This window comes from Meles meles, chromosome 6, assembly GCF_922984935.1.
Source record: "Meles meles chromosome 6, mMelMel3.1 paternal haplotype, whole genome shotgun sequence".
Lineage (NCBI taxonomy): Eukaryota > Metazoa > Chordata > Mammalia > Carnivora > Mustelidae > Meles > Meles meles.
In genome coordinates this window covers 11,934,115-11,960,334 of record NC_060071.1, presented here as the reverse complement: position 1 = coordinate 11,960,334, position 26,220 = coordinate 11,934,115, and the positions used below count along the sequence as shown (strand labels likewise).

General features: G+C 40.5%; 1 protein-coding gene across 3 annotated transcripts in view; it reads right to left on the bottom strand.

The window, feature by feature from the left end:
• CHD2 (chromodomain helicase DNA binding protein 2) overlaps positions 1-26,220 on the bottom strand; it is a 119,341-nt gene that overhangs the window by 39,131 nt on the left and 53,990 nt on the right. For all 3 annotated transcript variants that reach the window (XM_046008467.1, XM_046008465.1, XM_046008468.1), the window contains 10 exons: positions 19,617-19,805; positions 14,887-15,049; positions 14,415-14,567; positions 12,004-12,075; positions 8,680-8,829; positions 7,779-7,927; positions 6,680-6,776; positions 5,725-5,817; positions 2,187-2,357; positions 1,059-1,234 (listed from right to left, as the gene is read on the bottom strand). In XM_046008467.1, the coding sequence (XP_045864423.1) occupies positions 1,059-1,234; positions 2,187-2,357; positions 5,725-5,817; positions 6,680-6,776; positions 7,779-7,927; positions 8,680-8,829; positions 12,004-12,075; positions 14,415-14,567; positions 14,887-15,049; positions 19,617-19,805 (1,413 nt within the window). The remainder of the gene's footprint in view (positions 1-1,058; positions 1,235-2,186; positions 2,358-5,724; positions 5,818-6,679; positions 6,777-7,778; positions 7,928-8,679; positions 8,830-12,003; positions 12,076-14,414; positions 14,568-14,886; positions 15,050-19,616; positions 19,806-26,220) is intronic.

The window sequence follows — 26,220 nt, the reverse complement described above, 5'->3', positions numbered from 1 at the left end:
CAGAATCAAACATCTGTAGGACACTGTGTCCATCTAGAGCAGAATACATATTCTTTTGAAAATAATACTGAGGGTAAGAGGGGAGAGGATGCTATATAGAAGACCCACTACAAATTCAGAATGGTTAAGATGACAACATGGTAAGTATGGGGGTAAATACCCTCATCTGTCAATGTTTGTATATATTTACACTTTTCCCTAATAATTAAACAAAGCAAGAAGAAAAGAACAATGGTGACATTTAGGGGAGAATAAAGACTTCATAGCTGAAAACACATTGACCTAGAAGACTATCTCATATAATTGTAATATGGATTGGCTCAGAAAGCTGCCTTCATACTGTTTTTCTAGCCTAAAATAAAAAATATCACGCAAAGTGGTTGGAAAAATGGCTTACGCAACAATTTTAGATCTTCTGGGAGGGTGTTGTGTGTGAATTAAATACCAACAATGTGCAGTACATACGGACACAGAAAGATACTAAATCAATCAGATACTAAAATCAACCAGAGGTGAGAAAAAGGCTGCAGAACAGTATGCTGGGGACTCATAAACCAAACCACCACCAAACTGGTATCAGTGCTAACACGGACAGGCAGTGAACTGCGGAGATGAGGGGTATGAGGGCAGCGTTATCCGTACCATTTTAATTTTTTATATTCATACTCTTTCTTTAATACACACAGACAGGTGTGTAAGTCTCTGTGTATGTTTCCATGTATGTATTCCAATTCTTAAATAAAGACAAGTAAGAAAGGCTCAGCCCAAGTTTGCCTCCAACTGTCTCTTTTGTCTTGGCTGGACTTTGGTGAAATCGCTCAGAGTAACCAGAGAACAGGAAAAAAACAAGAGCTGGGCAATGCGAGAGCGAGCTCAAGTGAGGAAAACACTGCAGGGCAGAATCTTCTGAAGACTTGGGGCATGACTCCATCCCCTGCCTGCCTTAAGGTACCAGCCTCTGCCCGCCCCGTCTTCAATGGCAGGAATGCGATCGGCCCACCGCTCGCAGCATACCCTCCACGCACGCTCCAGAGAGAGCGAGCAGAGCCTCCACCAACCTTCGGATCTCAGCATCAGTAAATCCCTCGACAAGGTCCTTCCGCACGCTTCGGGGGCGCCCTCTGCGCTTCGGCTTCTTGTCATCATCAGAGTCATCCGTCTCGCTCTCAGAGGCAGAGGATCTCTGCGCCTGCCTCTTAGACTCAGTGTCAGAGTCACTGTCATTTGTCTGAGCCTAAAAAGGCAAAGTCACATTGTAGCAAGGGCCAGCTGCAAGAGTTCAAGGGACTAAAACCAGCCCATCTTAATTCCTTAGAACTCAGAACTTTTCATCATATTGGATAAGTCCAATGTGGAGGCAGGTGTCACGTAAAGAAGGAAGATCTGCTTGGGACAGTTATCTTCCCACAGATGTAGTGCAACATAATGACAAGTGAAATGGAATAAAATGTTTGAATTGTAGGTTTGTGTTTACTTCCTTAGGTAAGTTACCCCTTTGTGCCTTGGTTTTCCATTTGTAAAATGGGGATAACTACCTATTGTTGGGGTTTTCATGATTAAATGAGTCAACAGGTATAACAGCACAACTATGCCTGGCACACAATTACTGCTCAAACAATACCAGCGACCATTAGCGAATACGGATTTGCTATAATCTTGGACAAATCTGCTAGGTCTAACAAACTGGCTGATAAAACTTATTCTAAACTACTTCAATGTTGTGGCAAAAATCAAATGAGATCATGCTTGTAACAGTGCTTTGTAAGCTGTGAAGTATATGCATGTTTTTGGTCTATGGTTATATAATTTCTTAGTAAGTATTTATAACAAGTGCCACAAATACTTAAAGGCAAAAAGAAGAGGCTGGCTCTGAAAGTCAAAGGCATTGTCGATTAGAACCAAACCACTAGGATTACAGGTTCTGATCTCCACAGCAAAATGCAAATGTCTGCCAAATTCAGATCCCATCCATTTGTCTCACCAAGAGCCAATTTACAAAGCTCAAACGTCTCACGGGTGTTCTCAGGGGCATTCCACATTTTTCTATCTTCCTCTGCTAGGTTCGCTATAAAATACCTGCCTCCCGTGACCAGGCAACAGTGCAAAGCCTCTTCCTTGAGTAATCAGCACTACTGTAACCTTTACAACCTAAGAGTCCTTTCCCATCTTCCAACTCCCTCACTCACCTTTTTAGTGGAACTCCGAATTCGAGGAAGCATGTAAATTTCTTCCAGCTCCTTCTGACGCTCTTCCTCCTCTACTTTTTTCCTCTGCTCCTCCGGGATGATCTCATCCCAGTCCTTGTGAGGACGCTCTTCCAGCTCTTCCTCGTCTTCCATTGTTGCAAAGTTGGCAACCTTAAAACAAATGGACAACTCACTGTCTGACGTTTCCCTGTTTCCCAAACACCATCTGCTAAAATACCAACCCACCCAGCATTTTTAATCAAAGTAAGACACTGTATGTAATATCAGAATTCCTGTGATGTTATACAGTCAGATAATCAATTTTCTGCTCATCTCTCCCTTATCCTCCCCCCAAATACCTTGCCAAATCCCCAAGTTCATCAGAAATTACTAAAAATTAGAGAAACAGATATAAGGATAAGATGGTCTTATAAGTTAAATCATACATATTTTCTAGTAAATATGATACTAACTGGAAAATTTAGATTTACTTATTAGATTTCAAATGCTGAATACTTAATACCAATCCACCATGAAGTTACAGTTCTAAACTATAAATTGCTATTAAAAAGCACTCATTTGGAACAATGCATAACTAAAAGCCCTAGCAATCAGTAGCCAACTACCTGTCTTACTCATTTTTATCAGAAGTACAGAAACTTGGAAAAAAAAAAAAAGAAGTACAGAAACTGAAAGTATGTAATGATTTCATACACTCAAAAGTACACTCTACTATGAGAAATCAAAATGAGAATTTAAGATGCAAAAAACTCAAACAAACCTAGAAGAATACTCCATTTACAACATACCAAATACCTGATATCTGGCATCAATCTGAACTGAAAAGATATGCATATCCCAGAAAGAAAACCACGTAAGTGTATATATTTCAAAGACTCAGGCTGCAGCTACACACAGATACATCTACCAGCTCTGCTGGCTTATGAGCAGTGGTGGGCAGGCCCCAGGCATGGGATCCACATCTTTTTTATTCCTTCCCACACAGTCTTTAAGGGTACAATCAAGTACAAAGAGCTTCTGGATTTTCCATTCTCAAAGTCATTTGGAACTGACAGTGAAGTCTTAAGTTTATGACTTGGGGCCACAATTAATTCTAATTTCCATCATAGATACCATCATCTTCACGATCAGATTTTTTTAAACTCCAAGACAAAGAGAACAGGTGTAATTTCTTAGATTGAAAACATTTTTTGTTTTATAAAAATGAACCATTTGACCAATCTCTTAAATTAACTAGTATTTATAATTACTTTAGATCTGACCTTTGAAACAGCCAAATGAAAATGACATAAATGATGTAAATGTATACATTAGTGGTTCACACAGTTGAGAAATGAACTTTTCTGAGGATGCAGAATGGTTAAGGGCCACACGCTACAGGCCAGACCACCGCCAGGATGGGATCTCAATTCCACACGCGTGACCTTGGGAAATCTACTTGACCTGTCTGTACCTCAGGTTCCTTATTTATAAAGGAAGAAAATAATGTCCGATTCATCCTACGGTTTTAACAGGGCTTGACACACACAGTAAGGGATAAGACTATTAGTTATGATTACTTAAGAAAACTATAATCTTAAGTTATCTCAAAAAAAATTTTGCTGTGTTTCCAACATGTTAGAGTTAAAAAAAGAGAAAAAGAAAAAGAGAAAGGATTAGTGGAAAAAACAAAGTCAACTCAGCTGAAGCACTCCAGAAATAAAAGAGCCCCTAGGTAGGAAAACTCCTACTGTGAACTAAATCACTTGACCAGGTGCTAAAATTAACAGCCAAAAGAGCTTTAGCAAGGCAAAAGTCAATAGCTGACCACTTTCGACTAACCTGTTAATATGCAGACATTTTTATACCTAAGTCATCATGTAACATTCTGACTAAAACATTATCATGAAGATTACTTCTCTTTAACAGGGAGCAAATAGGGACACCCGGGTGGCTCAGTCAGTTAAATGTCTGCCTTCAGCTCAGGTCAGGCAGGATTCCAGGGTCCTGGGACGACAGAGCCCAGAATTAAGCTCCCTGCAGCAGGGAGTCTGTTTCTCCTTTTGTCCCTCCCCTGCTCATTCTCTCTCTCTCAAATATAAAAATAAAATCTTAAAATAAAAAATAAAAGGGAGCAATAGTCCTGGAAGTGGAATCCGTTTGAAAAGGTAATAATTCATCTTAAACCTCAAACACACTGATTCTGATCCTAGAGCTCTCTGGTCTATTCAACAGTTCCTTCTGTGTTCTTCCTCTGAGACAACTTCTACCTGTGGCCAGCCTTGGACCTAGTACCGCTTCTTTCCAACACCTCACCCATGTCTCCCTCAATCCTACACAATCTACTGAACTTAACCATCCCTGGAACCTTCAGGTCTCTCCTGCTTCTCTAACCCATAAAGAACAAACTCCTGCCAATTCTTTCAACCATATTCTCACCTGAGATTAGGAAACCGTTGCCAATTTGACTCTCCTTAGTCTCCCAAACCCATCTTGGGACCACACTGGGACCATGAAATGATCAGTCCCTCTGACCTCACGTACTTGCTGGAGAAAGTCATAGGACCCTGCTGAGCAGCTCCAACATGAAGTCTTACCTTCCAAATACAGCTCACTCCCTATCATGTTCCTCCTTCCCGGCACCACCCGTGGCTGTCCCAAATCATTTCTACTTTACTTGCTGACTAGGAATTATGGTCACGAAGGAAGGAATCCCACATCTTCTCTCCCCTCCTCCCTCCTATTCCCTAAAGTGCACCTTCCTTTTTCATTTGCAGGCCAACTGCGCCACCTGGTTTTATTATATCCCTTCCAGTCTCTTCTAAGGCAATGTACTATCAAATTTTCCTCCTTGCCTTAGAACCTCCAATCTCCCCCTATTCTCCAGCTCTCTCCTCAACCTGGAGACATTATAACATCTTTCAAAACCCTTGCCTTGCTTGACTCTTCTATCCTCATTCATCACCTTCACTGTACTCCTTACGAGCTTTTGAATTACCTCCACCACACTCAATGCTGCCCCCTCCTCTTCATCCCAGCTTCTGCACTTAGTCCTGATCTCATTTAATTTTATTCTATCAGATACTACCCATAATGCCTTTAAAAACACACACACACACAAAGAAAAAAAACAAAAAACACCAAGTCGGCAAGTGCTTACTGTCACTTTCTGTTTTCTGCCTCTGACCCCTCTTTGTCAGCTGATTCTATCACTGTCTCTCCCACAACACCGTCCACGCTTCCCAGAGCTCCGCACCATCTGGGTCTCCACCTGTCCCGTGGAGGCACACTCTTCCCTCTTCGGTAACTTTTCCTCTATCCCCTGACTCTGGGCAGGACAGAGCACGTCAGCGATTACCTCCACGTGGAAGACTACATCTACACTCACAACACCCTTGGAACTCAGGACGAGAAAGAAAGGAGGCGAGTCAGGTAAAGGAAAAGCAGAGCGCCTTGCGCGCAGGAAGTACTCGCAGACATCAGTGGCTGCTAGTTAAGAACCGGCGCCGAGGACCCCCTCCCACAGTGAGTTCCATACCTTAAACTGCGACAGAAGCTCATCTGTTGCACTTGTGGACACTTCGTTTTCTCTGGTTTCAGCCAAGCGCAAAATTTCATCTATGTCCATTTCCTAAGGGACACCAATAATACAATACGGTAAAGGGGCAGCAATCATCAGTATGGACTGAAAACACTCGATGCAAATGAACCAAATCTCCTTCCCGGGATCCCATTCACCTATACAGTACTTGGGTTAAAAAAACTATATCCTTCGGGGTGCCTGGGTGGCTCAGTGGGTTAAAGCCTCTGCCTTCAGCTCAGGTCATGATCCCAGGGTCCTGGGATTGAGCCCCACATCAGGCTCTCCGCTCAGCGGGGAGCCTGCTTCCCCTCTCTCTCTGCCTGCCTCTCGGCCTGCTTGTCATCTCTGTCAAATAAATAAATAAAATCTTAAAAAAATAATACATTTAAAAAAACTATATCCTTCAAGTAATTACTGTTCTTTACGAAAGCCTCTAACACAGACTCAGAATCTGCTTCCAGAGAAACTGAGACTCTCACAAATACTTGTCAAAAAAGCCTGGGTGGGGGCGCCTGGGTGGCTCAGTGGGTTAAAGCCTCTGCCTTTGGCTCAGGTCATGATCCCAGGGTCCTGGGATTGAGCCCCACATCAGGCTCTCCGCTCAGCGGGGAGCCTCCTTCCTTCCCCTCTCTCTCTGCCTGCCTCTCTGCCTACTTGTCAAATAAATAAATAAAATCTAAAAAAAAAAAAAAAAAAAAAGCCTAGGTGGCTCAGTGGGTTAAGCCTCTGCTTTTCGGCTCAGGTCATGATCCCAGGCTCTGGGGATCGAGCCCCACATCGGGCTCTCTGCTCAGCAGGGAGCCTGCTTCCCTCTCTCTCTCTGCCTGCCTCTCTGCCTGCTTGTGATCTCTGTCAAATAAATAAATAAAATCTTTAAAGAAAAAAAAGTTTTTTCCTCGTTGTTAATTACCTGAGGCTCTGACTCCTCCCCTTCCAGCTCTTTGAAGAGATCCTCTGCTCCAAATTTCAAAATAGCTGTCAGCTCTTCTTTATTAAAAGGATTTGAGCTATAGAAGGAAAAGGTAGTTATAATCTCTCAGGAATGTCAAATAACCACCATCAAGTTCTACGATAAAATAGCCACCCCTCATAAAGCGGTGAGGGGTGAAAACATAAATTCTGCCCCAAGAAAAATGATCTCTCCAAGATTTCATTTTTTTTTTTTAATCCCCAGGATGAGTCTGTGATGGTAAACCTAACCTAGCAGAAGACTAGAAAATGAATTGTTTTCCTGATGGCTCATCTATTACACGAGCAAGCAAGAAACTTAATTAGCAACATGAAAGCAAAGTTTTTTGCTCTTTGTCTTTTGACTCAGGAAGTTATCATTCACCAAGAATTTTCAACCTTCTCAACTCTGGACTAAAATAAAAGAACCAAGCTTTTACCATTTAGCTTCCTTTTGAATGGGTTTAGGGAAGGGCTCATTTGATTTCTACCTGTGACACAGCTTCAGGACTATTGCAGAAGACTGAACAGTCTGGTCAAAATGTAAAGTCGGTCAGAGAAACAGCTGTGCTTCTAAATAAAGTCAACTGAAACTGGACTATTTTCCTTCTACACCCTTCTGTTTTCAACTGGAAAAGTAACCTCCACACAAATATTTTTACCAGTAGTAAGAAAAGAGCCGCCAACTGCATCCGGCAGATTCTTGCTACTGATACATTCAAGGCAACTCTGCACCGGGCTGAAACCGGGCTGAAAGCCTAAGGAAGGACACACACCTGCCACTGCCGCTGTGTCGAATGTCACTTGCAGAGCCAAAAGCAAAAGGCAAGAGAGAAGGCCAAGAAAGAAGGAGAGCACAGGGTTTAGAGGCAAAAAAGAAAAAACACGGAAAGCATGATAAAATGAAAACGACACCCTCTTGTGGTCTTGACCTGGCCTCTTCAAGGTAATTAACAGATAACATCAATTATAGAGAATCCTATTAGAAGGATGAATTCTATCAAATGCTGATGTAAAACTGATTTGGCTCTGACCACCTCTTCCACCTTTCTAGAACCTACTTGGACCTTCCTGAGTTGTTTTCCAGAACCGTCCGGCCAGTGGTATCCATACGCTGAATCACCAGATGGTCCAATACCATCTTCTTTTTGGCCCGTTCGATGATCTCCTCCTCCACAGTCCCCTTTGTAACCAAGCGGTAAATATTTACCTGTAGAAAAAAGAAATGTTATGTTTATACCTGATCACCGAAAAAAATTACCTCTATCTAAAACCAAGAGGAGAAATAAGAACTTATTTCTCTTCTACCAGAAATGACAATAAGCCATTCATCCAAAAGGCGGCCTAAGTAAACCCAATATTTTTACTGTAACAGGTTATAATCTTAAATAAAACTGCCTCAAAAAAACTGTTACTACAGCCTATTCTAATGATAAAAATCTTGCTAAAGAATAATTAGTTTCATGATAATAAAGATTCACCAAACCAAACCTTTGGCCGAGTATGAAACTTAGTTAGGAGTTACCCAATACTACAGTAGACTTTGAGATTCACACATGAAGGAAACAAGCATGTATTTCCCCAACATAGCTCAGAGCTAACACTGTCACATATAATGAAAGTAGACCACCTTGAATGATGTTAGATTAGTAACAACTTATCCACATTAAAATAGAAAAACATTCCAGTTCTAAATCTATTCATCATCTCTCTTTCTTGGGGTAAACCTAAAAGTCACTGGTGACATAATTTCCAAACAGAAAAATAGAATAGTTCCCGAGTAAGTTCCTCTTAGCCCCAAAGACACCTTCTCTGTACTAGTTAACAGACAGGCACTACCCTTGGGGAAATGAAAGCAAAACAAGAAAGAAGCATTTTACAAACATCTTGAAAGGGCTAAATAACCACCCCCCTCCTTTTCTGATTCCCCCAAACCATGTCCACATGTCTGTCTCCACCAACCTGCTTCTTCTGACCAATTCTATGGGCTCGGGCTTGTGCCTGCAAGTCGTTCTGGGGGTTCCAGTCGGAGTCAAAGATAACAACTGTGTCCGCCGAAGCCAGATTGATTCCCAGGCCACCAGCCCTTGTCGAGAGCAGGAAACAGAAGTCCTGTACACAATGCAATATACTACTTTATGCAGTGGCCTTCTCAGAAACACTTTCACAGTCCAATAAGCCCTTATACCTGGAAACCCCTGCAGGTGTGAAGAAAAGTGAGATATGATGGACAAACTTTATGGAGGCTACAAGAATGCCAGGGACTTGATGGTACAGGGAATTTTCATTTCATTAAGCGGAAAAAGTCAGTGCAGGGAACGAAGGAGTAAAGCTGATTCTGATAAGTCAACCAGAACAAAAGAATTAGTGTTCTCTCCTGGCTAAAATAAGTGTTACAAGCAATTAACAAAATCCAGAAAGTAATAGCAAGGGGATCATTCCAGCAAGTTGTCTACACACTTACTTTCTGGGTAAAGGTGGATCACACCATGTAAGGTAGTCGGTGTGAGCAAGGACTTTATTGTTCGGTGCGTGAGGAATACACCACCACCACACTAACAGACTGCCTGCTGGGACGGCTGGGAAGCACGGGGTCCTCGACCAGCACAGCACGTGCTCAGAGCAAACCAGAGCACCTGTGGCTGAAGAGCCACATGTGGGAAAGACTCAGGCTCTGACATACTCCAGTTTCCTCAGCAACAACAGAGCCTGAGCAGGCATGGTACACCTGCCTGCACCTTACAGCTCAGCAAATAGGGGGCAGGAAGGAGGCAGAGAGTAAGTCATATGAGCCAGAAGAAAAGAAAGCCACAGAGATTTCTATTTTTAGGGCATGTGATCAAGTATGTCAAAGGTGACACTCTTGACACACAAGTGATGCTCAGATGCGGGTAGCTCTGAGTTACGCTTTGATCAGTGGGTGTATTTAATATACGCAGATACAATGCGTTCTAACCAAGTCACACTCACCAGCATCCTGCCACAGAAATAAAAATGGAGAATGGTCTCAGAAGAACTTTAAACAAATGTGGAGGCACATATACTCTGTGATCCTTGGTAGAGACACAGAGTGACATCACACTAAATTACAGAAGCCTAGAAGCAAGCAGTGGACACCGGAGAATGAGATACCTAAACCAACTAAAATCTGGGGTCTGAAAAATCATATAAACAATTTTTACTGTCACTCTTTTTTTTTTTTAACCTTAAGATTTATTTATTTGAGGGAGCAGGGTCAGAGGGAAATGGATGAGCTCAGGGGGATTCTGAGCAGGGAGCCCAATGTGGGGCCCGGTCCCAGGACCCTGAGATCATGACCTGAGCCGAAACCAAGAGTCAGATGCTCAACCAACTGAGCCACCGAGGTGCCCCTTCACTGTCACTCTTTACCAAAGATAATGTGAATTATAAGATGTTATTTGTGTCTATTATCAAACTGAAAACAAACTCCATGAAATGCAATGCTGCTAAGGGTGAGATGAAAATATTCATACACAAACAGAATGAAAATAAACTGCTTTGGGAAATCTAGTGCAGTGTAGATTTTTAAAATGCTTTTTAAAAAGCTCATACCACTCTTAACACACAACAAGTGATTAGGTTTAATCATTGGGTTTAAAAAAATGGTACGAGCACGAGGAAACGTTAGAAACTAAATTTTTTTAAAAATCTTTAATGACATGGGAAAAATGCTTAACAGAATTTTGCATGTCAAGTCGTAAAAAAACTACATAATGACTCCAATTTGGTGAATACACAGAGAAATAAGCAATTATGAATGGAAACACACCCAAATGATGTGAACAGCAAAAGTCGTCTCTGGGATGGGAGGAAGGGGAGGGAGGATTGTGCCATTTTTCTTCTTTGTACTCTTCACTATCTCCTAAATTTTCTAATTATGCATATAGTATTTCCCCCAATGATAAAGTATTTAATTTTTCTTAATAAAAAAGGCTCAGATGTGCAGACTAATGGTAGAGAACATGTATTCTATAAATAGCTATGGGGTAGAGAATTGAGAATTATAAAGAAAAGACAGCTTTAATAGTGTTTCTCTGAGAGAGGGCAATATGAAACATTCACACCATTTTTTAAACTAAGAGTAGGGAACACAAAACCAGTTTCAGTAAATACTAAATAATAAAACTAGCTAGCATTTACTGCATGCTCACGATGTACCAGGCAATGAGCCTAGTGCTTGCTGTGTGCTGGTCACTGCATTTAATCCCCACAGCAGGTACTCGAATTATCATGATTTTACAGGAGGAAACAGACAAGAAAACGAAGGGAAAGGAATTAGAGGGTGAGCAGTCTTCAGTAATTCAACTCCTCTTCTCCTGAACTATTCAGAGCCTCAGTTTTGTCCAGATCCACAGCCAAAGCTCCGCAAGGAGAACTAACATTTAAGGCTAAAGAAGCCAGAATGCTACAGCTGAACTGGCACCATGTGCATTTCTAGAGGCAGAAGATGCACCACCATTTTGGAGAAACAGACACAGAGTTTTTAAAGCCCTTCAGAAAGCAGAAGGTGAGGTCTGTTCTATCTACCTACGAAGCAGTGGCCCAGGCTTCAGAAGCGCTCATGTTCTGCCCAAAACACGAGCTCTGCTCTGGCTCTCTCCACTGCTGCCTTCACCCGCACACGGTGCTGCAGCGTTATCTCTGCGCAACCTCTTCTTCCCACGTCTCTCAACTCCCCCAGCATTTCTCAGCTTGACATGCACCAACTACAATGTCACCATGGTTTCTCACTTTTCCTAAGCACCCCTTGTATGTGTGCCTTAAAACCCATCTTAGACTGCAAATCCAAGCTGGACAGTAGAACTTAAGCTGTATCAATCGTACCAGCAATCCAACACAACTGAGACATGGCCAATGTACTTTTCAAGGCTCAGTCACCAAAAAAGTACAGTTCAGAACCTTCTGATGTAACATACATGTCAAAATTAATCCTACTGGCCAGCCTTCCCAACTCCTGCCTTGCTGCTCTCCCAGGCCCAGAAATTTGGTTATCTGGAAGCCACCAGGCAACACTCAGTTGCTATTAGAACTACTCTGCCACTAATCCAGGCCAGGGCAGATCAACAAAAGCATGCATATGCTTTTCTGGAATAACAAACAATAAAATTAAGAAGCATCTTTTATATTAGTGATTTCTTATTTCCTTCCCAAAGCAGGAGAACTTCACCGTGAACTGTTTCTGAAACAAAATACATGAAGCCAGAAAGGCTTCCCCTGGATACAGCGCCCACACAGCCCAAACAGTAAAAGCCATGCATGGTGTACCTCAGACCCATCTGCATTGAAGTGGTCCAGTGCCTGTTTTCGGATTTCTCCCTTGATGGAACCATCCAGACGCTGTAAAAATAGACCACAAGAAAATCATAAGGTAGGAAGATCAGCTATATTCAGAACAGAACACCAGACTTGCAACCTTTATCGCTCCAACACCCACTTAGTAAAAATAACCGGAATGCACTGGCAACGTGCTGTCAAGAGACCGTGCTGAGGCAGCATATCCTATTTGCCCAAGCTCTCCAGTTACAAACTCAAGGTCAGAAGCTTCTGACTCAAAGGGCTATCTAGGTTTATCCAAGGATCAGAATGACTGCTAGGACCTGTAACGAGAAAGATGGCAACCCACACTGTCCTCAAAAATGATGTTTGCTTCTATAGGATGGAGAGATTAGGTCACCGTACCACTGCTCACCTAATAATTAGCTCATGCAGAAAATGATCCTTCTTATCTAATGTGACTATAAGTTGCACAGTTATTAAGTGCTACACAGACCAAAAAATCAGTTATGTAAGTTTGGAAACATTCTGCCATAACATTGTGTTAAAATCAAGTCAATCATATATTCCAGCTTTTCCAAAAATTACACTCTGAAGTCAGAGCAAAGTGTTTAAGTAATCAAAATGCATGTTTAAGAAAGCCTCTGGCATTTACTCGTTATTTTTTATTAGAGTTATGTGTCAGTTCTAGGTCCCAAACAACGTCACCATGGAAAACCACGTATCAAATAAGTACCTGAGAATCATTAGCTATGTGGTGTACATACGAAGTGCTTCTTACTCTTTAAAATCATTTTTACATGTGTTCCCCTTACGATCATATCTTGAGATGAACAAAATACCTCATTTTACAGAAGGCAAAACTGGCGCAAGAGATGATGTCATCTGTCCAGTGATGGCCAAGTGGCTGGGGACATAATCTGTAGAAGGACCTACCTCTCCCCATCTCAGAGCTCTGCTGACCAGACCCAGGCCCACCTGAACACAAGTCATATCATACCAGGGAAACCCCTTTCGTCTTTCTACCAGCTCTACTCAGAGCCTCAGCCCAAAGAGATGTTTAAATGGTAGTTCATAACCTGTATTCGGTATGAGAAAACCCGAACACCTTTCTTTTAATATTCCCATTAATAGGAGACAGCAGACATGACAGACCCGAGTGGACTCCAGCCAAATATTCCCTACAGAGAAAAGCAATGCATTCTTATTTTACTTGATATCAACTGATTAGTCTGACCTGAAAAGCTCACAGAGCTCCGGGCACTGAGAGACAACAATCTTCTGGCAGTGCACTGGGTTTTTATTTTGTTTTTTTAAAGATTTTATTTATTTGACAGAGAGAGAGAGTGAGATCAAAAGTAGATGGAGAAGCAGGCACGGGGGCGGGGTGGGGCTCGATCCCAGGACCCATGATCTCAATCATGGCCTGAGCTGAAGGCAGAGGCTTAACCCACTGAGTCACCCAGGCACCCATTGTTTTTGTTTTTATTCCTAAAATAATCACAGTATCAAACCATATTCTAAGCCAGCTGCTGAAAGACTACGTAAGATATTATGGATAGGACAATGCCTTTCAGAGCATTTTAAAAAGACAATCTGTTAGTGAGTTTAAAGCTTGGCCTTCTTAGCAGAGAATCACTGACCCCCAGTTTCTTCAATACCAACATAATTACATAAGTTGGGTGAATAGTCCAACCGCTCATAGAAAAATTATTAAGTGAATCTTAAAAATCAAAGCACTATAAAAATGTTATGCAGAAAGTCAAGATAAAGAGCATACACATCCATAAATAAACCAGAGAGAAGTTTCACACAATCTAACACCCAGAAAAAATACTGTGTTGCAGAAACTCATTTCCCCCTTATCTTGTTTTTCTCCTTATCTTGTAGGAGACAATGGAGTGAAGATGAAAATCCATAGTAACAATCTTACAGAGACAAGGGGGCCACACCACCAGCTTCAGGGCCCAGCAAGCTTTCACGTGCACGGCCCTGCTGAGTTCCCAGCCTCACAGCCAGGGTCAGCCTGCCCTGAGGTGAACGCACAGAACTATCGCCTCTCTTTCTTCCTAGGATTTGGGCTTCTGGAATTAGGTCCACACCTCCTTCCTCTCTACACTTAACCCAGACTTCGAGCCATCTAAAATACCTTTCTTGTCTGCTTTTCCTCTATTATCCATTCCCTTACTGCTCCCTGAAAAACAGAATGACCTCACGTGACCACTTTCATTATAGGTGGCTTAATGGTATGGATGTAAATATAAACACTGTCCTGGAACCTTCATCTCAATTTGTTTCCAGCCAGAAAACTTGTCTCCTAACTTTAGGATAATTGAGCAAGCAAAGCATTCAACCTGGAGGGAGGGAAACAGGGAGGGATTCCAATCACTGAGCATCCTTACCTGGAAAGGATAGTGCTTGATCGTCAAGTACTCGGCCAGGATGTCCAACATTCTGACCATCTGGGAGAAAATTAGGACTCTGTTGCCCCTTTCTCGAAGTCTTGTCAGTAGTTTATCTAATAGAATCAGCTTCCCACTGCTCCTGATCAGGGACTGGAGATTGAAAAGACATTCCAATCATCACACTCAAACCGTACTTGAATCTGCCCTTAACTGCTAATTGTTCCTAGTTTGACAATTACTCTTCAGCTTGGGGAAGCCCCCTGCAGTCTGGCTGACAAATCCTGAAATGCTCTTTACCTGGCATCTGCGACATCATACTTTCCAGTTTTCCCAGTGACCCTTCCTCACCTCTCTTCAAAGCTTCTCCTGATGCTCCTTGAAGAGTCACCGAAGGAGCAAAGGGCTCTGATCAAGAGCATCTACGACACCAGAGTTTGAGAACTTAACTACAGACAAGGTAGCCACGCACCAGAAGAACCTCCTGCCCATTCTCGCGCTCGTTCTCCTCGGGGGGCTTGATCAGGTAGCAGTGGTTACAGCACTTTTTCAACTCCATCACAATATTCAGGAAACCGGATGTGCTACCTCTTGTCCCTTTGGCAAGAGCCTTGTAGTTCCTGGTCAGAATCCATCTGCAATTTAAGAAAGTACTGATGTTACTCAATTTGAAGGAACAGAGAACTGGAGGCATTAGAAGACTGTGAGAGAGAGCAGTGTTACTGGAACACACAAAAAAAAAAAAAACAGGAAAGACCTAAGACCATTAAGAAGCCGTGGAGGGATCTGGTATTTTCACCCCCTGCCACCTAGCTGGGACCACTGACATCTTCAGTCTGATTCAGAATATTAACCACAGGGTAAACACCGCTCTACTGGGCATTTCAACCTGAACACAAGAAACTAGAAGGAAAGAATGACAGTGAAATAATATTTATACACACACACATACACACACACACACACACACGTGTCAATCAAGGATGGGTCACTGAAGCCTTTTCTCACAACATACAAACGCAAGTAAGCTAACAGGATGAGACTACTTAAATTAAGATTATCATCAGATGAAAACTTTGTACCCATTTACAAACTGTAGTAAAGGGCACTTGACATGATAAAGTGCTTACGGTAACTATGTTTTACATCCAGATTTTAAAAAAGGGAAGGAGAAATACATATATTTATCCACATGTAAGCTTTAACCATATACTATAAAATATTGAAAGTACCTTTTCTTCTGAGCAATGGCATTTCTTTACACCATTAGCAAACCCACTTTCAAGACTCTACCTCAAAGTAGAATGCTCAAGGGATTTTCAATGAAGCACTGTTTCTAGAAGTATCTGAAATAAGCTAATTGTCCACCACTGGGGGCTGAGCTGACTACACTCCGCTGCAGACCCACACTAGAGGATGGCACAGTTGTAGAAAGGAAGAGGAAGAGCTTTATAACCCACTGTGGAGTGTTCCTCAATGTAAGCGAAAAACGTAAGGCACAGAAAAATGTATATGGCATGCTGCTGATGTAGGAGGAAGGAGACAGCAAAAAAGTTAAAATACATTTGGCTTATGTTTTAAAAATTAAAAAATAAAGGAAAGGTAAACATTAAGAATTTCAAAACTGGGGGCGCCTGGGTGGCTCAGTGGGTTAAAGCCTCTGCCGTCGGCTCAGGTCATGATCCCAGGGTCGTGGGATCCAGCCCCGCATCGGGCTCTCTGCTCAGCAGGGAGCCTGCTTCCTCTTCTCTCTCTCCCTGCCTCTCTGCCTGCTTGTGATCTCTGTCTGTCAAGTAAATAAATAAAATCTTAAAAAAAAAAAAAAAAAGAATTTTAAAACTGGTCATTATTATTACCTAAGGGAAAGAAGGACTAGAATGAAGGGGACAAGGAAAGATACTAGATATCTTTGAACATGGCAGGCTTTGTAGGTTTGCCTTTGGAACTCTACAAATATTACAAATAATAATGAAGCAAAATTAAGCAAAGCCAACTTTTATGACCTGGCAATTGCACTACTGGGTATCTATCCCAAACATACAGATGTGGTGAAAAGAAGGGCCATCTGTACCCCAATGTTCATAGCAGCAGTGTCCACAATAGCCAAACTGTGGAAAGAGCTGAGATGCCTGTCAACAGATGAATGGACAAAGAAGACGTGATCCATATACACAATGGAATAGTACTCAGCCATCAGAAAGGATGAATACCCAACTTTTGCATCAACATAGATAGGACTGGAGGAGATTATGCTGAGTGAAATAAGTCAGGCAGAGAAAGTCAATTATTATATGGTTTCACTTATATGTGGAATATAAAAAATAACATGGAGGACATCAGGAGAAGTGGGTGGGGGGGGAGACAAACCATGAGAGACTGTGAATTCCGAGAAACAAACTGAGGGTTTGGAGGGGGGTGGTGAGCCTGGTGGTGGATATTAAGGAGGGCATGTACTGCATGGAGCACTGGGTGTTATACGTAGACAATGAATCATGGAACACTACATCAAAAACTAATGATGTACTGCCTGGTGACTAATATAAATAAAATAAACCATTCTATCTAGCCACAGGTAAGAAAAACTATCTTAAAGTACTTTAAGACTCATCCATTTCTAGTGGAATATACCTTTAAAAACAAAAAAAAAAAATTGCCATTAAAGAATTTTACCCTTACTCTGTTTTTATAATTCACATTTGCTGATGGTAATCCAGGCACTATTACTACTAGGATTGTGTGTGGGGTGTTAAGTAGGTTGGTGAAGTTAAGAAGTGGAATTCTTAGTATGGGTATAAGACCATTAAGGTCAAATAAAATATCTATCTTGTACTGTTTAACTGAAAAAAATTTATGATATGTATCTTTAAAAACAAATAAATTTTAAAAAAAACAAAAACGAATTTCCTAATTCTGTCCACTGATGTCTAGTGCAGTCAAAAGTCACAGCTCCCCTACCCAGTCTGAGGTCTCCAAATCCCACTTTACAATAAAACAGTATGAAGAACTTGTTGGATATATGGCTGACTCCTGCTGTGGGGCAGGAAATGTACAAGATGAATGTGAACATTTTATTCCAGAAAGCAAAAGGCTATGAGCTACAACTAGGATTGTGTCAAAAAGACTCAAAACCAACCTGAATGAGCTCCTCCTGGCTAAAAATGGAGCCATTAGACCAGGAGTATAAAAGAGTAACTGTCAGAGAAGGAAATCATACCAAAACAAATCTCACTGGTCAAAACCTCTAAAAAAGGATCCCCTTTTTAAAGAAGATTTTATTTATTTGAAAGAGAAAGAATGAGGCTGTGATTGTATAGTGGTTAGTATTCTGCGTTGTGAGAGAGAGAGAATGAGAGAGGGAGGGGTCAGAGGGAGAAGCAGGCTTCCTGCTGAGCAGGGAGCCCAATGCGGGACTAGATCCTGCGACTCCAGGATCTTGACCTGAGTCAAAGGCAGTCGCTTAACCAACTGAGCCACCCAGGCACCCCCTTATCATTTCTTTTAAAGATGTCAAACTCCAACATGGATGAACCTTAAGCATATTATGCTAAGTGAGAAAAGTCAGAGAAAAACAAGTACTGTATGATATCACTTACATGTGGAATCTGAAAAAGCCAAATTCAGAAAAAGAGAATGTAAAACAACAGTTACCTGGAAATGGGGGAATGGGACAGATGTTGTTTAAGGGTACAAACCTGCATTAATAAATAATCCCAGATATCTAATGCACAGTATAGTGAACACAGACAATAATATCATATTATTATCAACCTTGCTAGGAGACTGGAATTTTAAGATTCCAACCATTAAAAACAAAGGGTCATTATGTAATGCTGATAGAGGTGCTTAATTATCAGGACAACCATCTTTTTACAAATAAATATATCAAAGTAACGTGTTATACACCTTAAATTTACACAGTATATGTCAAATATATTTCAATTTAAAAAATAATAGAGGCAGGGTGCTTGGGTGGCTCAGTCAGTTAAGCACCTGCCTTTGGCTCAGGTCATGATCCCAGGGTCCTGGGAAAGAGCCGGTATCTGGCTCCCAGCTCAGCGGGCAGCCTGCTTCTCCCTCTCCCTGTGCTGCTGCTCTGCCTACTTGTACCGTTTTCTATCAAATAAATAAATAAAATCTTTTAAAATCTTTTAAAAAGTCAGATGGTAATTTTTGAAAATTAAAGTCCTGTTTTTACTCAGTTGCATTAAGAACAACAAAGGAATATTATCAGAAAAATTATCAGATCTTTAACCGTAAAAGACTGTAATTTTCATGGCATGTAATTAGTTCCAATCATTCCAGATTCAACTTTAAATCATCAAAACTAAAGCACAGGATGCCTGGGTGGCTCAGTCAGTTATTCAGCTGTCTTCAGCTTGGGTCATGATCCCAGGGTCCTGGGATAGAGTCCACATGAGGCTCCTTGCTCAGAGGGGAGCCTGCTTCTCTCTCTGCCTGCCGCTTGTGTGCACCCTCTCCCTGCCTGTGCGTGTGCGTGTTCTCCCTCACTCTCTCACACACAAATAAATTCTAAAACAAACAAAAAAACAAAAACTAAAGTACATTCTATACCACCCCGTCCCAAAGGCAGCATTCTATCATAACCTAAACCAAATCCACAACCTGCCCAGGCCCCTTGGAGTGCCAGAAAGGAGAGCATCTTCCCCTTGCAGCATGGAGCTGAGCACCTTTCCTTCTCTACTCCCACAGTGCCTTGCGTGCACCTTGGTTGTTAAACAACACTGTTCTGACCCCTTGTCTCTACTCTGTCTTCCTTGTGGCAGGAACACATTCCACTCATCTTCATACTCCCAGCATCTAGCAGAATGCCTACCACACTGCAAAAGCTTAATAAATGATTGAATGAATAGCAGAGAAAAAAAAGATGAATGAGTGAAAAATGTGTGTCTGTTGGAGGGGGATTAGCCCTGAGATTTAACATAGACTTCAGACCACCTACAGAATGAAAAGTGCTGTGAAAATTCTCACCCAAATAAGAAAGCAAGAACAATAAAACTTCTATATAGCCTTCTTAGCGCAGTGGGGAAGAACAATAAAACTTCCTCTTTCTAACCATGAATATACTACTACTCACATCTGTGTTGAGGCATCAATGAAAAAAGCAGTTTGTCAACTGTGTATCTCACGGCTTCTTTATACAGATGTTAACCCTACGGTGGCATGATCCAGCCCACAGCTTACTTGTAATACTGCTTCTGCAGAGCCGACATCTCTACCCTGAGGATCTGTTCCACTTTGGCAGGAAGGGATTTCTCCACGTCCTTTTTGACCCTCCGGAGGAGGAAGGGCTCCAGCACCTTATGGAGACTCTGGTAGCCATTCTCCCTCCCTTTCCCATGGTCCTCTTCAAAATCTTCCCAGAATTCAAACCTAGAAATAAAACAAGACAGCATTTATTACACCAGGAAGGAGGAAAAAAGCATTTTTCAAACTAAAATTTCAATTAACTAAATGGAAAAAAAAATCTGTTAAAACAAAAAAGAAAAAAAGACTCTTCCCTTTAACAAAATATTAATTTTACCAGTCACTAGCTCATGGACACAAGAGAGGGGAAAACAAAAAGGAAAGGAGAAAAAACCAACTGAATCAATCCCATCTGTCTACAATGTGATGACATTAAGTTTCCAATTCTCGGACTAGGTGTACAGTTCTCAAGATATTTCAGTACGACATGCAATGAGTACATAAGTACAAATAAGTTATTGTCATGAAACATTCTGCAGAAAAGTTAATAAGCCATCTTTAATATGCTGCAATTTCTTGGGAAAACAAATTCAGAGGTAAGAGAATAATTAGTGGCGATATTACAGCTGTCACTGAATAAAGATGAAAAGTTTGTTACGCAATTTCCATCAAAATCCTCATTTTTCATAGATGAAAAGTTAATGGATTATAATGACAGTAAGTAAGACTATGGTCCCCAAATAAGAATAGCAATACAAGTGATACCAATTTAATAGTATTAGAACTTGCAGACACAAATTTTACTAATACATTTTAAAACCTGTCACCATAATAATTCTGCCTCAATTTATAGATAAAAGTTTCTCATGTTTAAATCTTAATCTAATCATCTCTGATTTACTACAGGACCCATGGCAGAAGTCCAGAACAGGATACTGGGAACAGATTTCTTTCAAAAAACAAAAAAGACTGAAGGACACTTCTTTCATGATTGAAAATAATGTGCACTGTCCTGCCACTAGAAGGCCAGGGAAGCACCTGGAAGAACCAGCTGGGCCCTGTGTGCAGACGCTCAGCACGGGAGAGCAGGACATGGAAAGACACTAGAACCAGAAGCTTCGTCAGCCACCGCTTGTCCTCTGACGCCAGGTGGCCCTCCTCTGCTGAGGCCAGTCACACTCCAGAAGACAGAATGGCTCCACGTTACCCAGAGCCTGGAGGACTCAAAAGCATCTGCCCTCTGAGATGGAAAGTGAGGCGCGGATGCCAGCGCCGCCGCAGAGCACAACAGCGTCACCAGTCTGCTGCCGGTTCTGAACTGAGAAACAGCCAGGCGATTCGTCACGTGCTGGGACGTGGATCAACACCAGCCTCGTAACACCTGCTAACACGTGAACTGCCCTCTTCGCGGAAGCCGACAAAGAGACCGTTTGGGGTAGAAATCTAAAAACATCACTAAAGCTTACAAACTGATAAACCTAAGTTTTGTCACACTGCTAAGCAATGACTCCAGGAACAAAACTAAATGAGTACTTAAAACTAGGTTAAGAGGATGAAAAGGAACAATGCCAACTGAACAGTCTCAATGCTAGGGATAGCACCTCACGCACAAAATGTACAAAGCAACTGGAAATCAGGGACTATCACTGTATCAGGCTATTCTCTGAAAAGCTGGGTGACAATTTCAAGAGACTATTTCAATTCACATAATATTCATCATGAATTAAAACTATGTTAGTAGAAAAGTTTCAATATGAACTTTATTTACAAAATTTACTTCCCCTACTGTTTTAGGCAACAAATATTTTCACCTGCCTTGTTTAGTATTCTTAGTAAATTAAAAGCTAATGTGACACACTATTTCTTTATATACATGCTGAATGATTTATGAATTGTCTATGATTTCTTTTCCTCTGAACAGCAGAGATGAGTAGCTGTAACAGAGATTGTAATGCCTATTATAAGCTAGAAATGTTTCTTATTAGGTCCTCTAAGAAAAAGTTTGCTGTTCCCTGCAATAGAAAACTGTCAACTTAAAATACTACATATGATATAGGGTTATAGGAGTAACCTTAATAATGACATCATGCCACAGCCTAGAGATTATTTTAGAGATTATTTCAGATTATTTTAGTGTATTCAGAGTGGTCAAGTTTCTCTACTCATCTTCTGAGGAGTGTTAAACTAGCCTTAAAAAATAAAAGTGAAAAAAGGACAGCCACAGACAAATGAAAACAAAGAATTTCTTGTTAGCAGGTCTGCCTTACAAGAAATAGTAAAGAAGTCATTTAGGCTAAAAGAAGTGATACCCAGTGGCAAGATGAGAAATAAAGATCACTGGAAATGATAAAATAGATGTGTAATATGAAAGACAAACCGGGGGGGTGGGAGGAGGTAGACAAGTCTAAATGAAGCAATAAATTTATCACTGTATTCTTGCGTTTACAACACAAGGAAGGAAGTGAAAACGAAGCCATACTGGAGAAAAGCTGTTATATTTTACCAGAAATAGGTAAGCAATAATCAGAAGAAGACTGTGATGAGATCCATGTCAAAAACTCTAGCAACCAGTAAGAAAATAACCTTTAAAAAATCAATTAACAGAAGAATTCAAGGGGCATCTGGGTGGCTCAGTGGGTTAAAGCCTCTGCCTTCAGCTCAGGTCATGGTCTCAAGGTCCTGGGATCGAGCCCTGCACCAGGCTCTCTGCTCGGTAGGGAGCCTGCTTCCCTCTCACTCTCTGCCTGTCTCTCTGCCTACTTGTGACCTCTCTGTCAAATAAATAAATAAAATCTTTAAAAAAAAAAAAAAAACCAGAAGAATTCAAATGGCACACTAGAAACTAACTTTAAAAAAAAGATAATAACCGTTGAAACAAAAAAAGGCGGTAACAGAAACAAACAAAAAAGAAAGAAAACATATGGGCGGGGGGAGCAAAATAGCATACATAAATCCAACCAGAGCAAGAATAACATTACATGTGAATGAACTAAACCCTCAAAAGGCAGAGACTGTCAGACCAGATTGAAAAAGGAAGATGAACCGTATGTTGTCTAAAAGAATCACATTTTAAACTCATAAAAAGAAGCTGAAAGTGAAGTGATGGAAAACAGTATACCATGCAGTTACCAAGAGAGCTAAAGAGCTGTCATATCACACAAAACAGATCTAAAGAACAAGAACTATTACTAGAGATAAAGGGGGACATACATTTCATGATAAAAAGATCAATTATCAGGAATACAGAACAATTACAAAAGTGCACAAACCTAACACCCAAACCTCTCAAATACATGAAGGAAAACCTCACAGAACCGAAAGTAGTAGATCATTCAACTATAGTTAAATACCGAAATGTTAGTCACTGTCAATAACAGAACTAGACATGAAGTCAATAAAGCTAAGACTTGACTAAGACTATTAACTAAGTTGATGTAATGAACAGAACTCTACCCTATGAAAGCAAAGTATTATTCTTTTTTTTTTTTTTTTTAAAGATTTTATTTATTTATTTGACAGAGAGAGAGGAAGGGAAGCAGGCTCTCTGCTGAGCAGAGAGCCCGATGTGGGACTCGATCCCAGGACCCTGAGATCATGACCTGAGCCGAAGGCAGCAGCTTAACCTACTGAGCCACCCAGGTGCCCCGAAGTATTATTCTTTTCAAGTGCACAAAGAACATTCTCCAAAACAGAAAGCATACTATAGCATATAATAAGTAACAGTAAGTCCATTTAAAACATATTAAGACAAAAATAAATTATGAATCATTAGGGAAATACCTAAATATTTTAAATTAACCAGCACATTTAAAACAAAAGCCATGCATCAAAGAAGAAATCACAAGAGCAATCGGAAAAGGTAAAACTGAATGAAAGCCAGAACACATGAGATCAATATTCAGAGAAGGCAGCAAAAGTAGCCTGTGGAGGGTAAGCTATACCTTTAAACACCCATACTGAGAAAAGGAAAAAAGGCCTTAAATCAATAATCTGAGCTTCTACCTTAAGAGAAAATGAGACAATTAAATCAAAGGCAATAATAAAGATGAGAAAAGAGATACATGAAATAGAAAACAAAACAGGAAAAAAAGTCACAAGTTGTTTTCTTTGAAAACATCCTCCAAATTGTCAAACCTTTATCTGAAATGACCAAGAAAAAAAAAAATAAGACACAAACTACCACAACAAAAATTACTGCGATCACAATTTATTCTTCAAAAAGTAAAAGAATTATAGGGAAACACTGTAACATTATGCCAACAAATCAGACAACTTAGACAAAATGGACAAATTCTTAGAAAGACACAGATGAACAAAACTAAGCGAAAAAGAAACAGAAAACCTGAATAGGTCTACAACTAGAAACTGAATTAGTCATTAAAAATTTTCCCACAAAGAAAAACTAGGCCCATTCACATGGCTACACTGGTAAATCCTATCAAATATTTTAAGAAGAAGTAAACACCAATCCTAATAAATTCTTTCAGGAAATAAGGGAAGAAAGAACATTTTCCAATTCATTCTATTACGCTGATACCAAAGCCAGGCAGACATTACACATACACACACAAACACAGAACTAGAGACTAATATTCCTCAAAAACACAGATGCAGAAGTCTTTAACAAAATATTAGCAAAATGAATGCAGAAACACAAAAAGGATGCAACATCATAACTAAGTCAGATTTATCACTGGAATGAAAGGTTATCTTAACATCTACAAAGTAACTAATATACCATTGGTAAAATAAAGAACAAAAATCACAGTCACCTCAAGAGACTCGGGGAGGGGGGGTGGGAAGCATGTGACAAAATCCAACACTCATTCATTATAAAAACTCACAAAAATCAGGAATAGAATAACACTTCCTCAACCCAATAAAGGGTATTTACAAAAATTCTATAGCCAATATCCTGTTCCTAATTCTTTTTTTTTTTTTTTAAAGATTTTATTTATTTATTTGACAGACAGAGATCACAAGTAGGCAGAGAGGCAGGCAGAGAGAGTGAGAGGGAAGCAGGCTCCCTGCGGAGCAGAGAGCCCCATGCGGGACTCAATCCCAGGACCCTGAGATCATGACCTGAGCTGAAGGCAGCGGCTTAAACCACGGAGCCACCCAGGCGCCCTCCTGTTCCTAATTCTAGTCAACACAGACATTCTAGAGAATACCACAGAGCAAGAAATAAGAGACATCCATCCACAATGTAAAAGAAGTATAACTTCTTTTACTTGGAGATGTGATCCTGTATCTAGAAAACACTAGGAAATAAAGAACAGCAAAAACAGTGGAAATAATTCAAGATCTCTATAAAAAACTCTATTACAATATGAAAACTACTTTAAAAAAGTTCCAATCAAAATCAAAGTAAGTAGGAATAAACTTAACAAAAGAAATATAAGACTTAAGGGCTGAAAACTACTAAACACCATTGAGAAAAATTACAGAAAATATAAATAAACAGGAAACTTTCTGTGGTGAATAGCTTAAAAAGCTCAATACTGTTAAAATAATTCTCTCTCAATTCTCTCTAAATCACTCTAAATAAATCTAAATTCAACATAATACCTGTCAAACTTCTAGATTTTTTTTCCTTTCAGACATCAACAAGCTGATCCTAAAATGCCTATGGGAATACAAAGGATCAAGAATAGCCAAAATATTTTTAATAAAGACAAAACTGAACTTATATCTCACCATTTTAAAAATCAGTGTAAAGCCTCAGTAATCAAGACAGTGTGGCATCAGCGTAAGGACAGAAATACATACCAACAAATCAGAACTGAGAAGCCAGAAACAGAACCTTATATTCATGATCTCAACTGATTTTCAACAAAGGTACCAAGGCAATTCAATAAAGAAAAAATATTCCTTTCAATAAATGGCACTGGGACAATTTCCAAAATCCCACTGCAAAAAAAATAGGACCTTAAATCCACATACTTCACACTGTAACAAAAAATGCAAAATGGAATAGAGAGCTAAATGTAAGAATTAAAATTCCCATTAAGAAAATAAAGAAGTGGGGCGCCTGGGTGGCTCAGTGGGTTAAGCCTCCGCCTTCGGCTCAGGTCATGATCTCAGGGTCCTAGGATCAAGCTCCGCATCAGGTACTCTGCTCAGCAGGGAGCCTCTTCCTCCTCTCTCTCTGCCTGCCTCTCTGCCTACTTGTGATCTCTGTCAAATAAATAAAATCTTAAAAAAAAAAGAAAAGAAAAGAAAGAAGAAAGTTTTTGCAACCTTAGGTTAGGGGACTATGTCCAATTTTTTATGACATTAAGCACAATCCATTAAAAAATTGATAAAATTACACTTCATCAACTTACAAACTTTTTGCTCTTCAAAAGACAACATTAAGAAAATAGACAAGCCACAAACTGGGACAAAATACTTGCAAAACATACAGCACCTGAATCTGGAATACTAAAAAATGAAGGAAGGAAAGAATGAAGGAAGGAAGGAAGTCAGTCTTTGACCCATGAGACAGACAACCTAACTTAAAAATAGGCAAGGGGGGGCGCCTGGGTGGCTCACTGGGTTAAGCCTCTGCCTTCGGCTCAGGTCATGGTCTCAGGGTCCTGGGATCCAGCCCCACATCAGG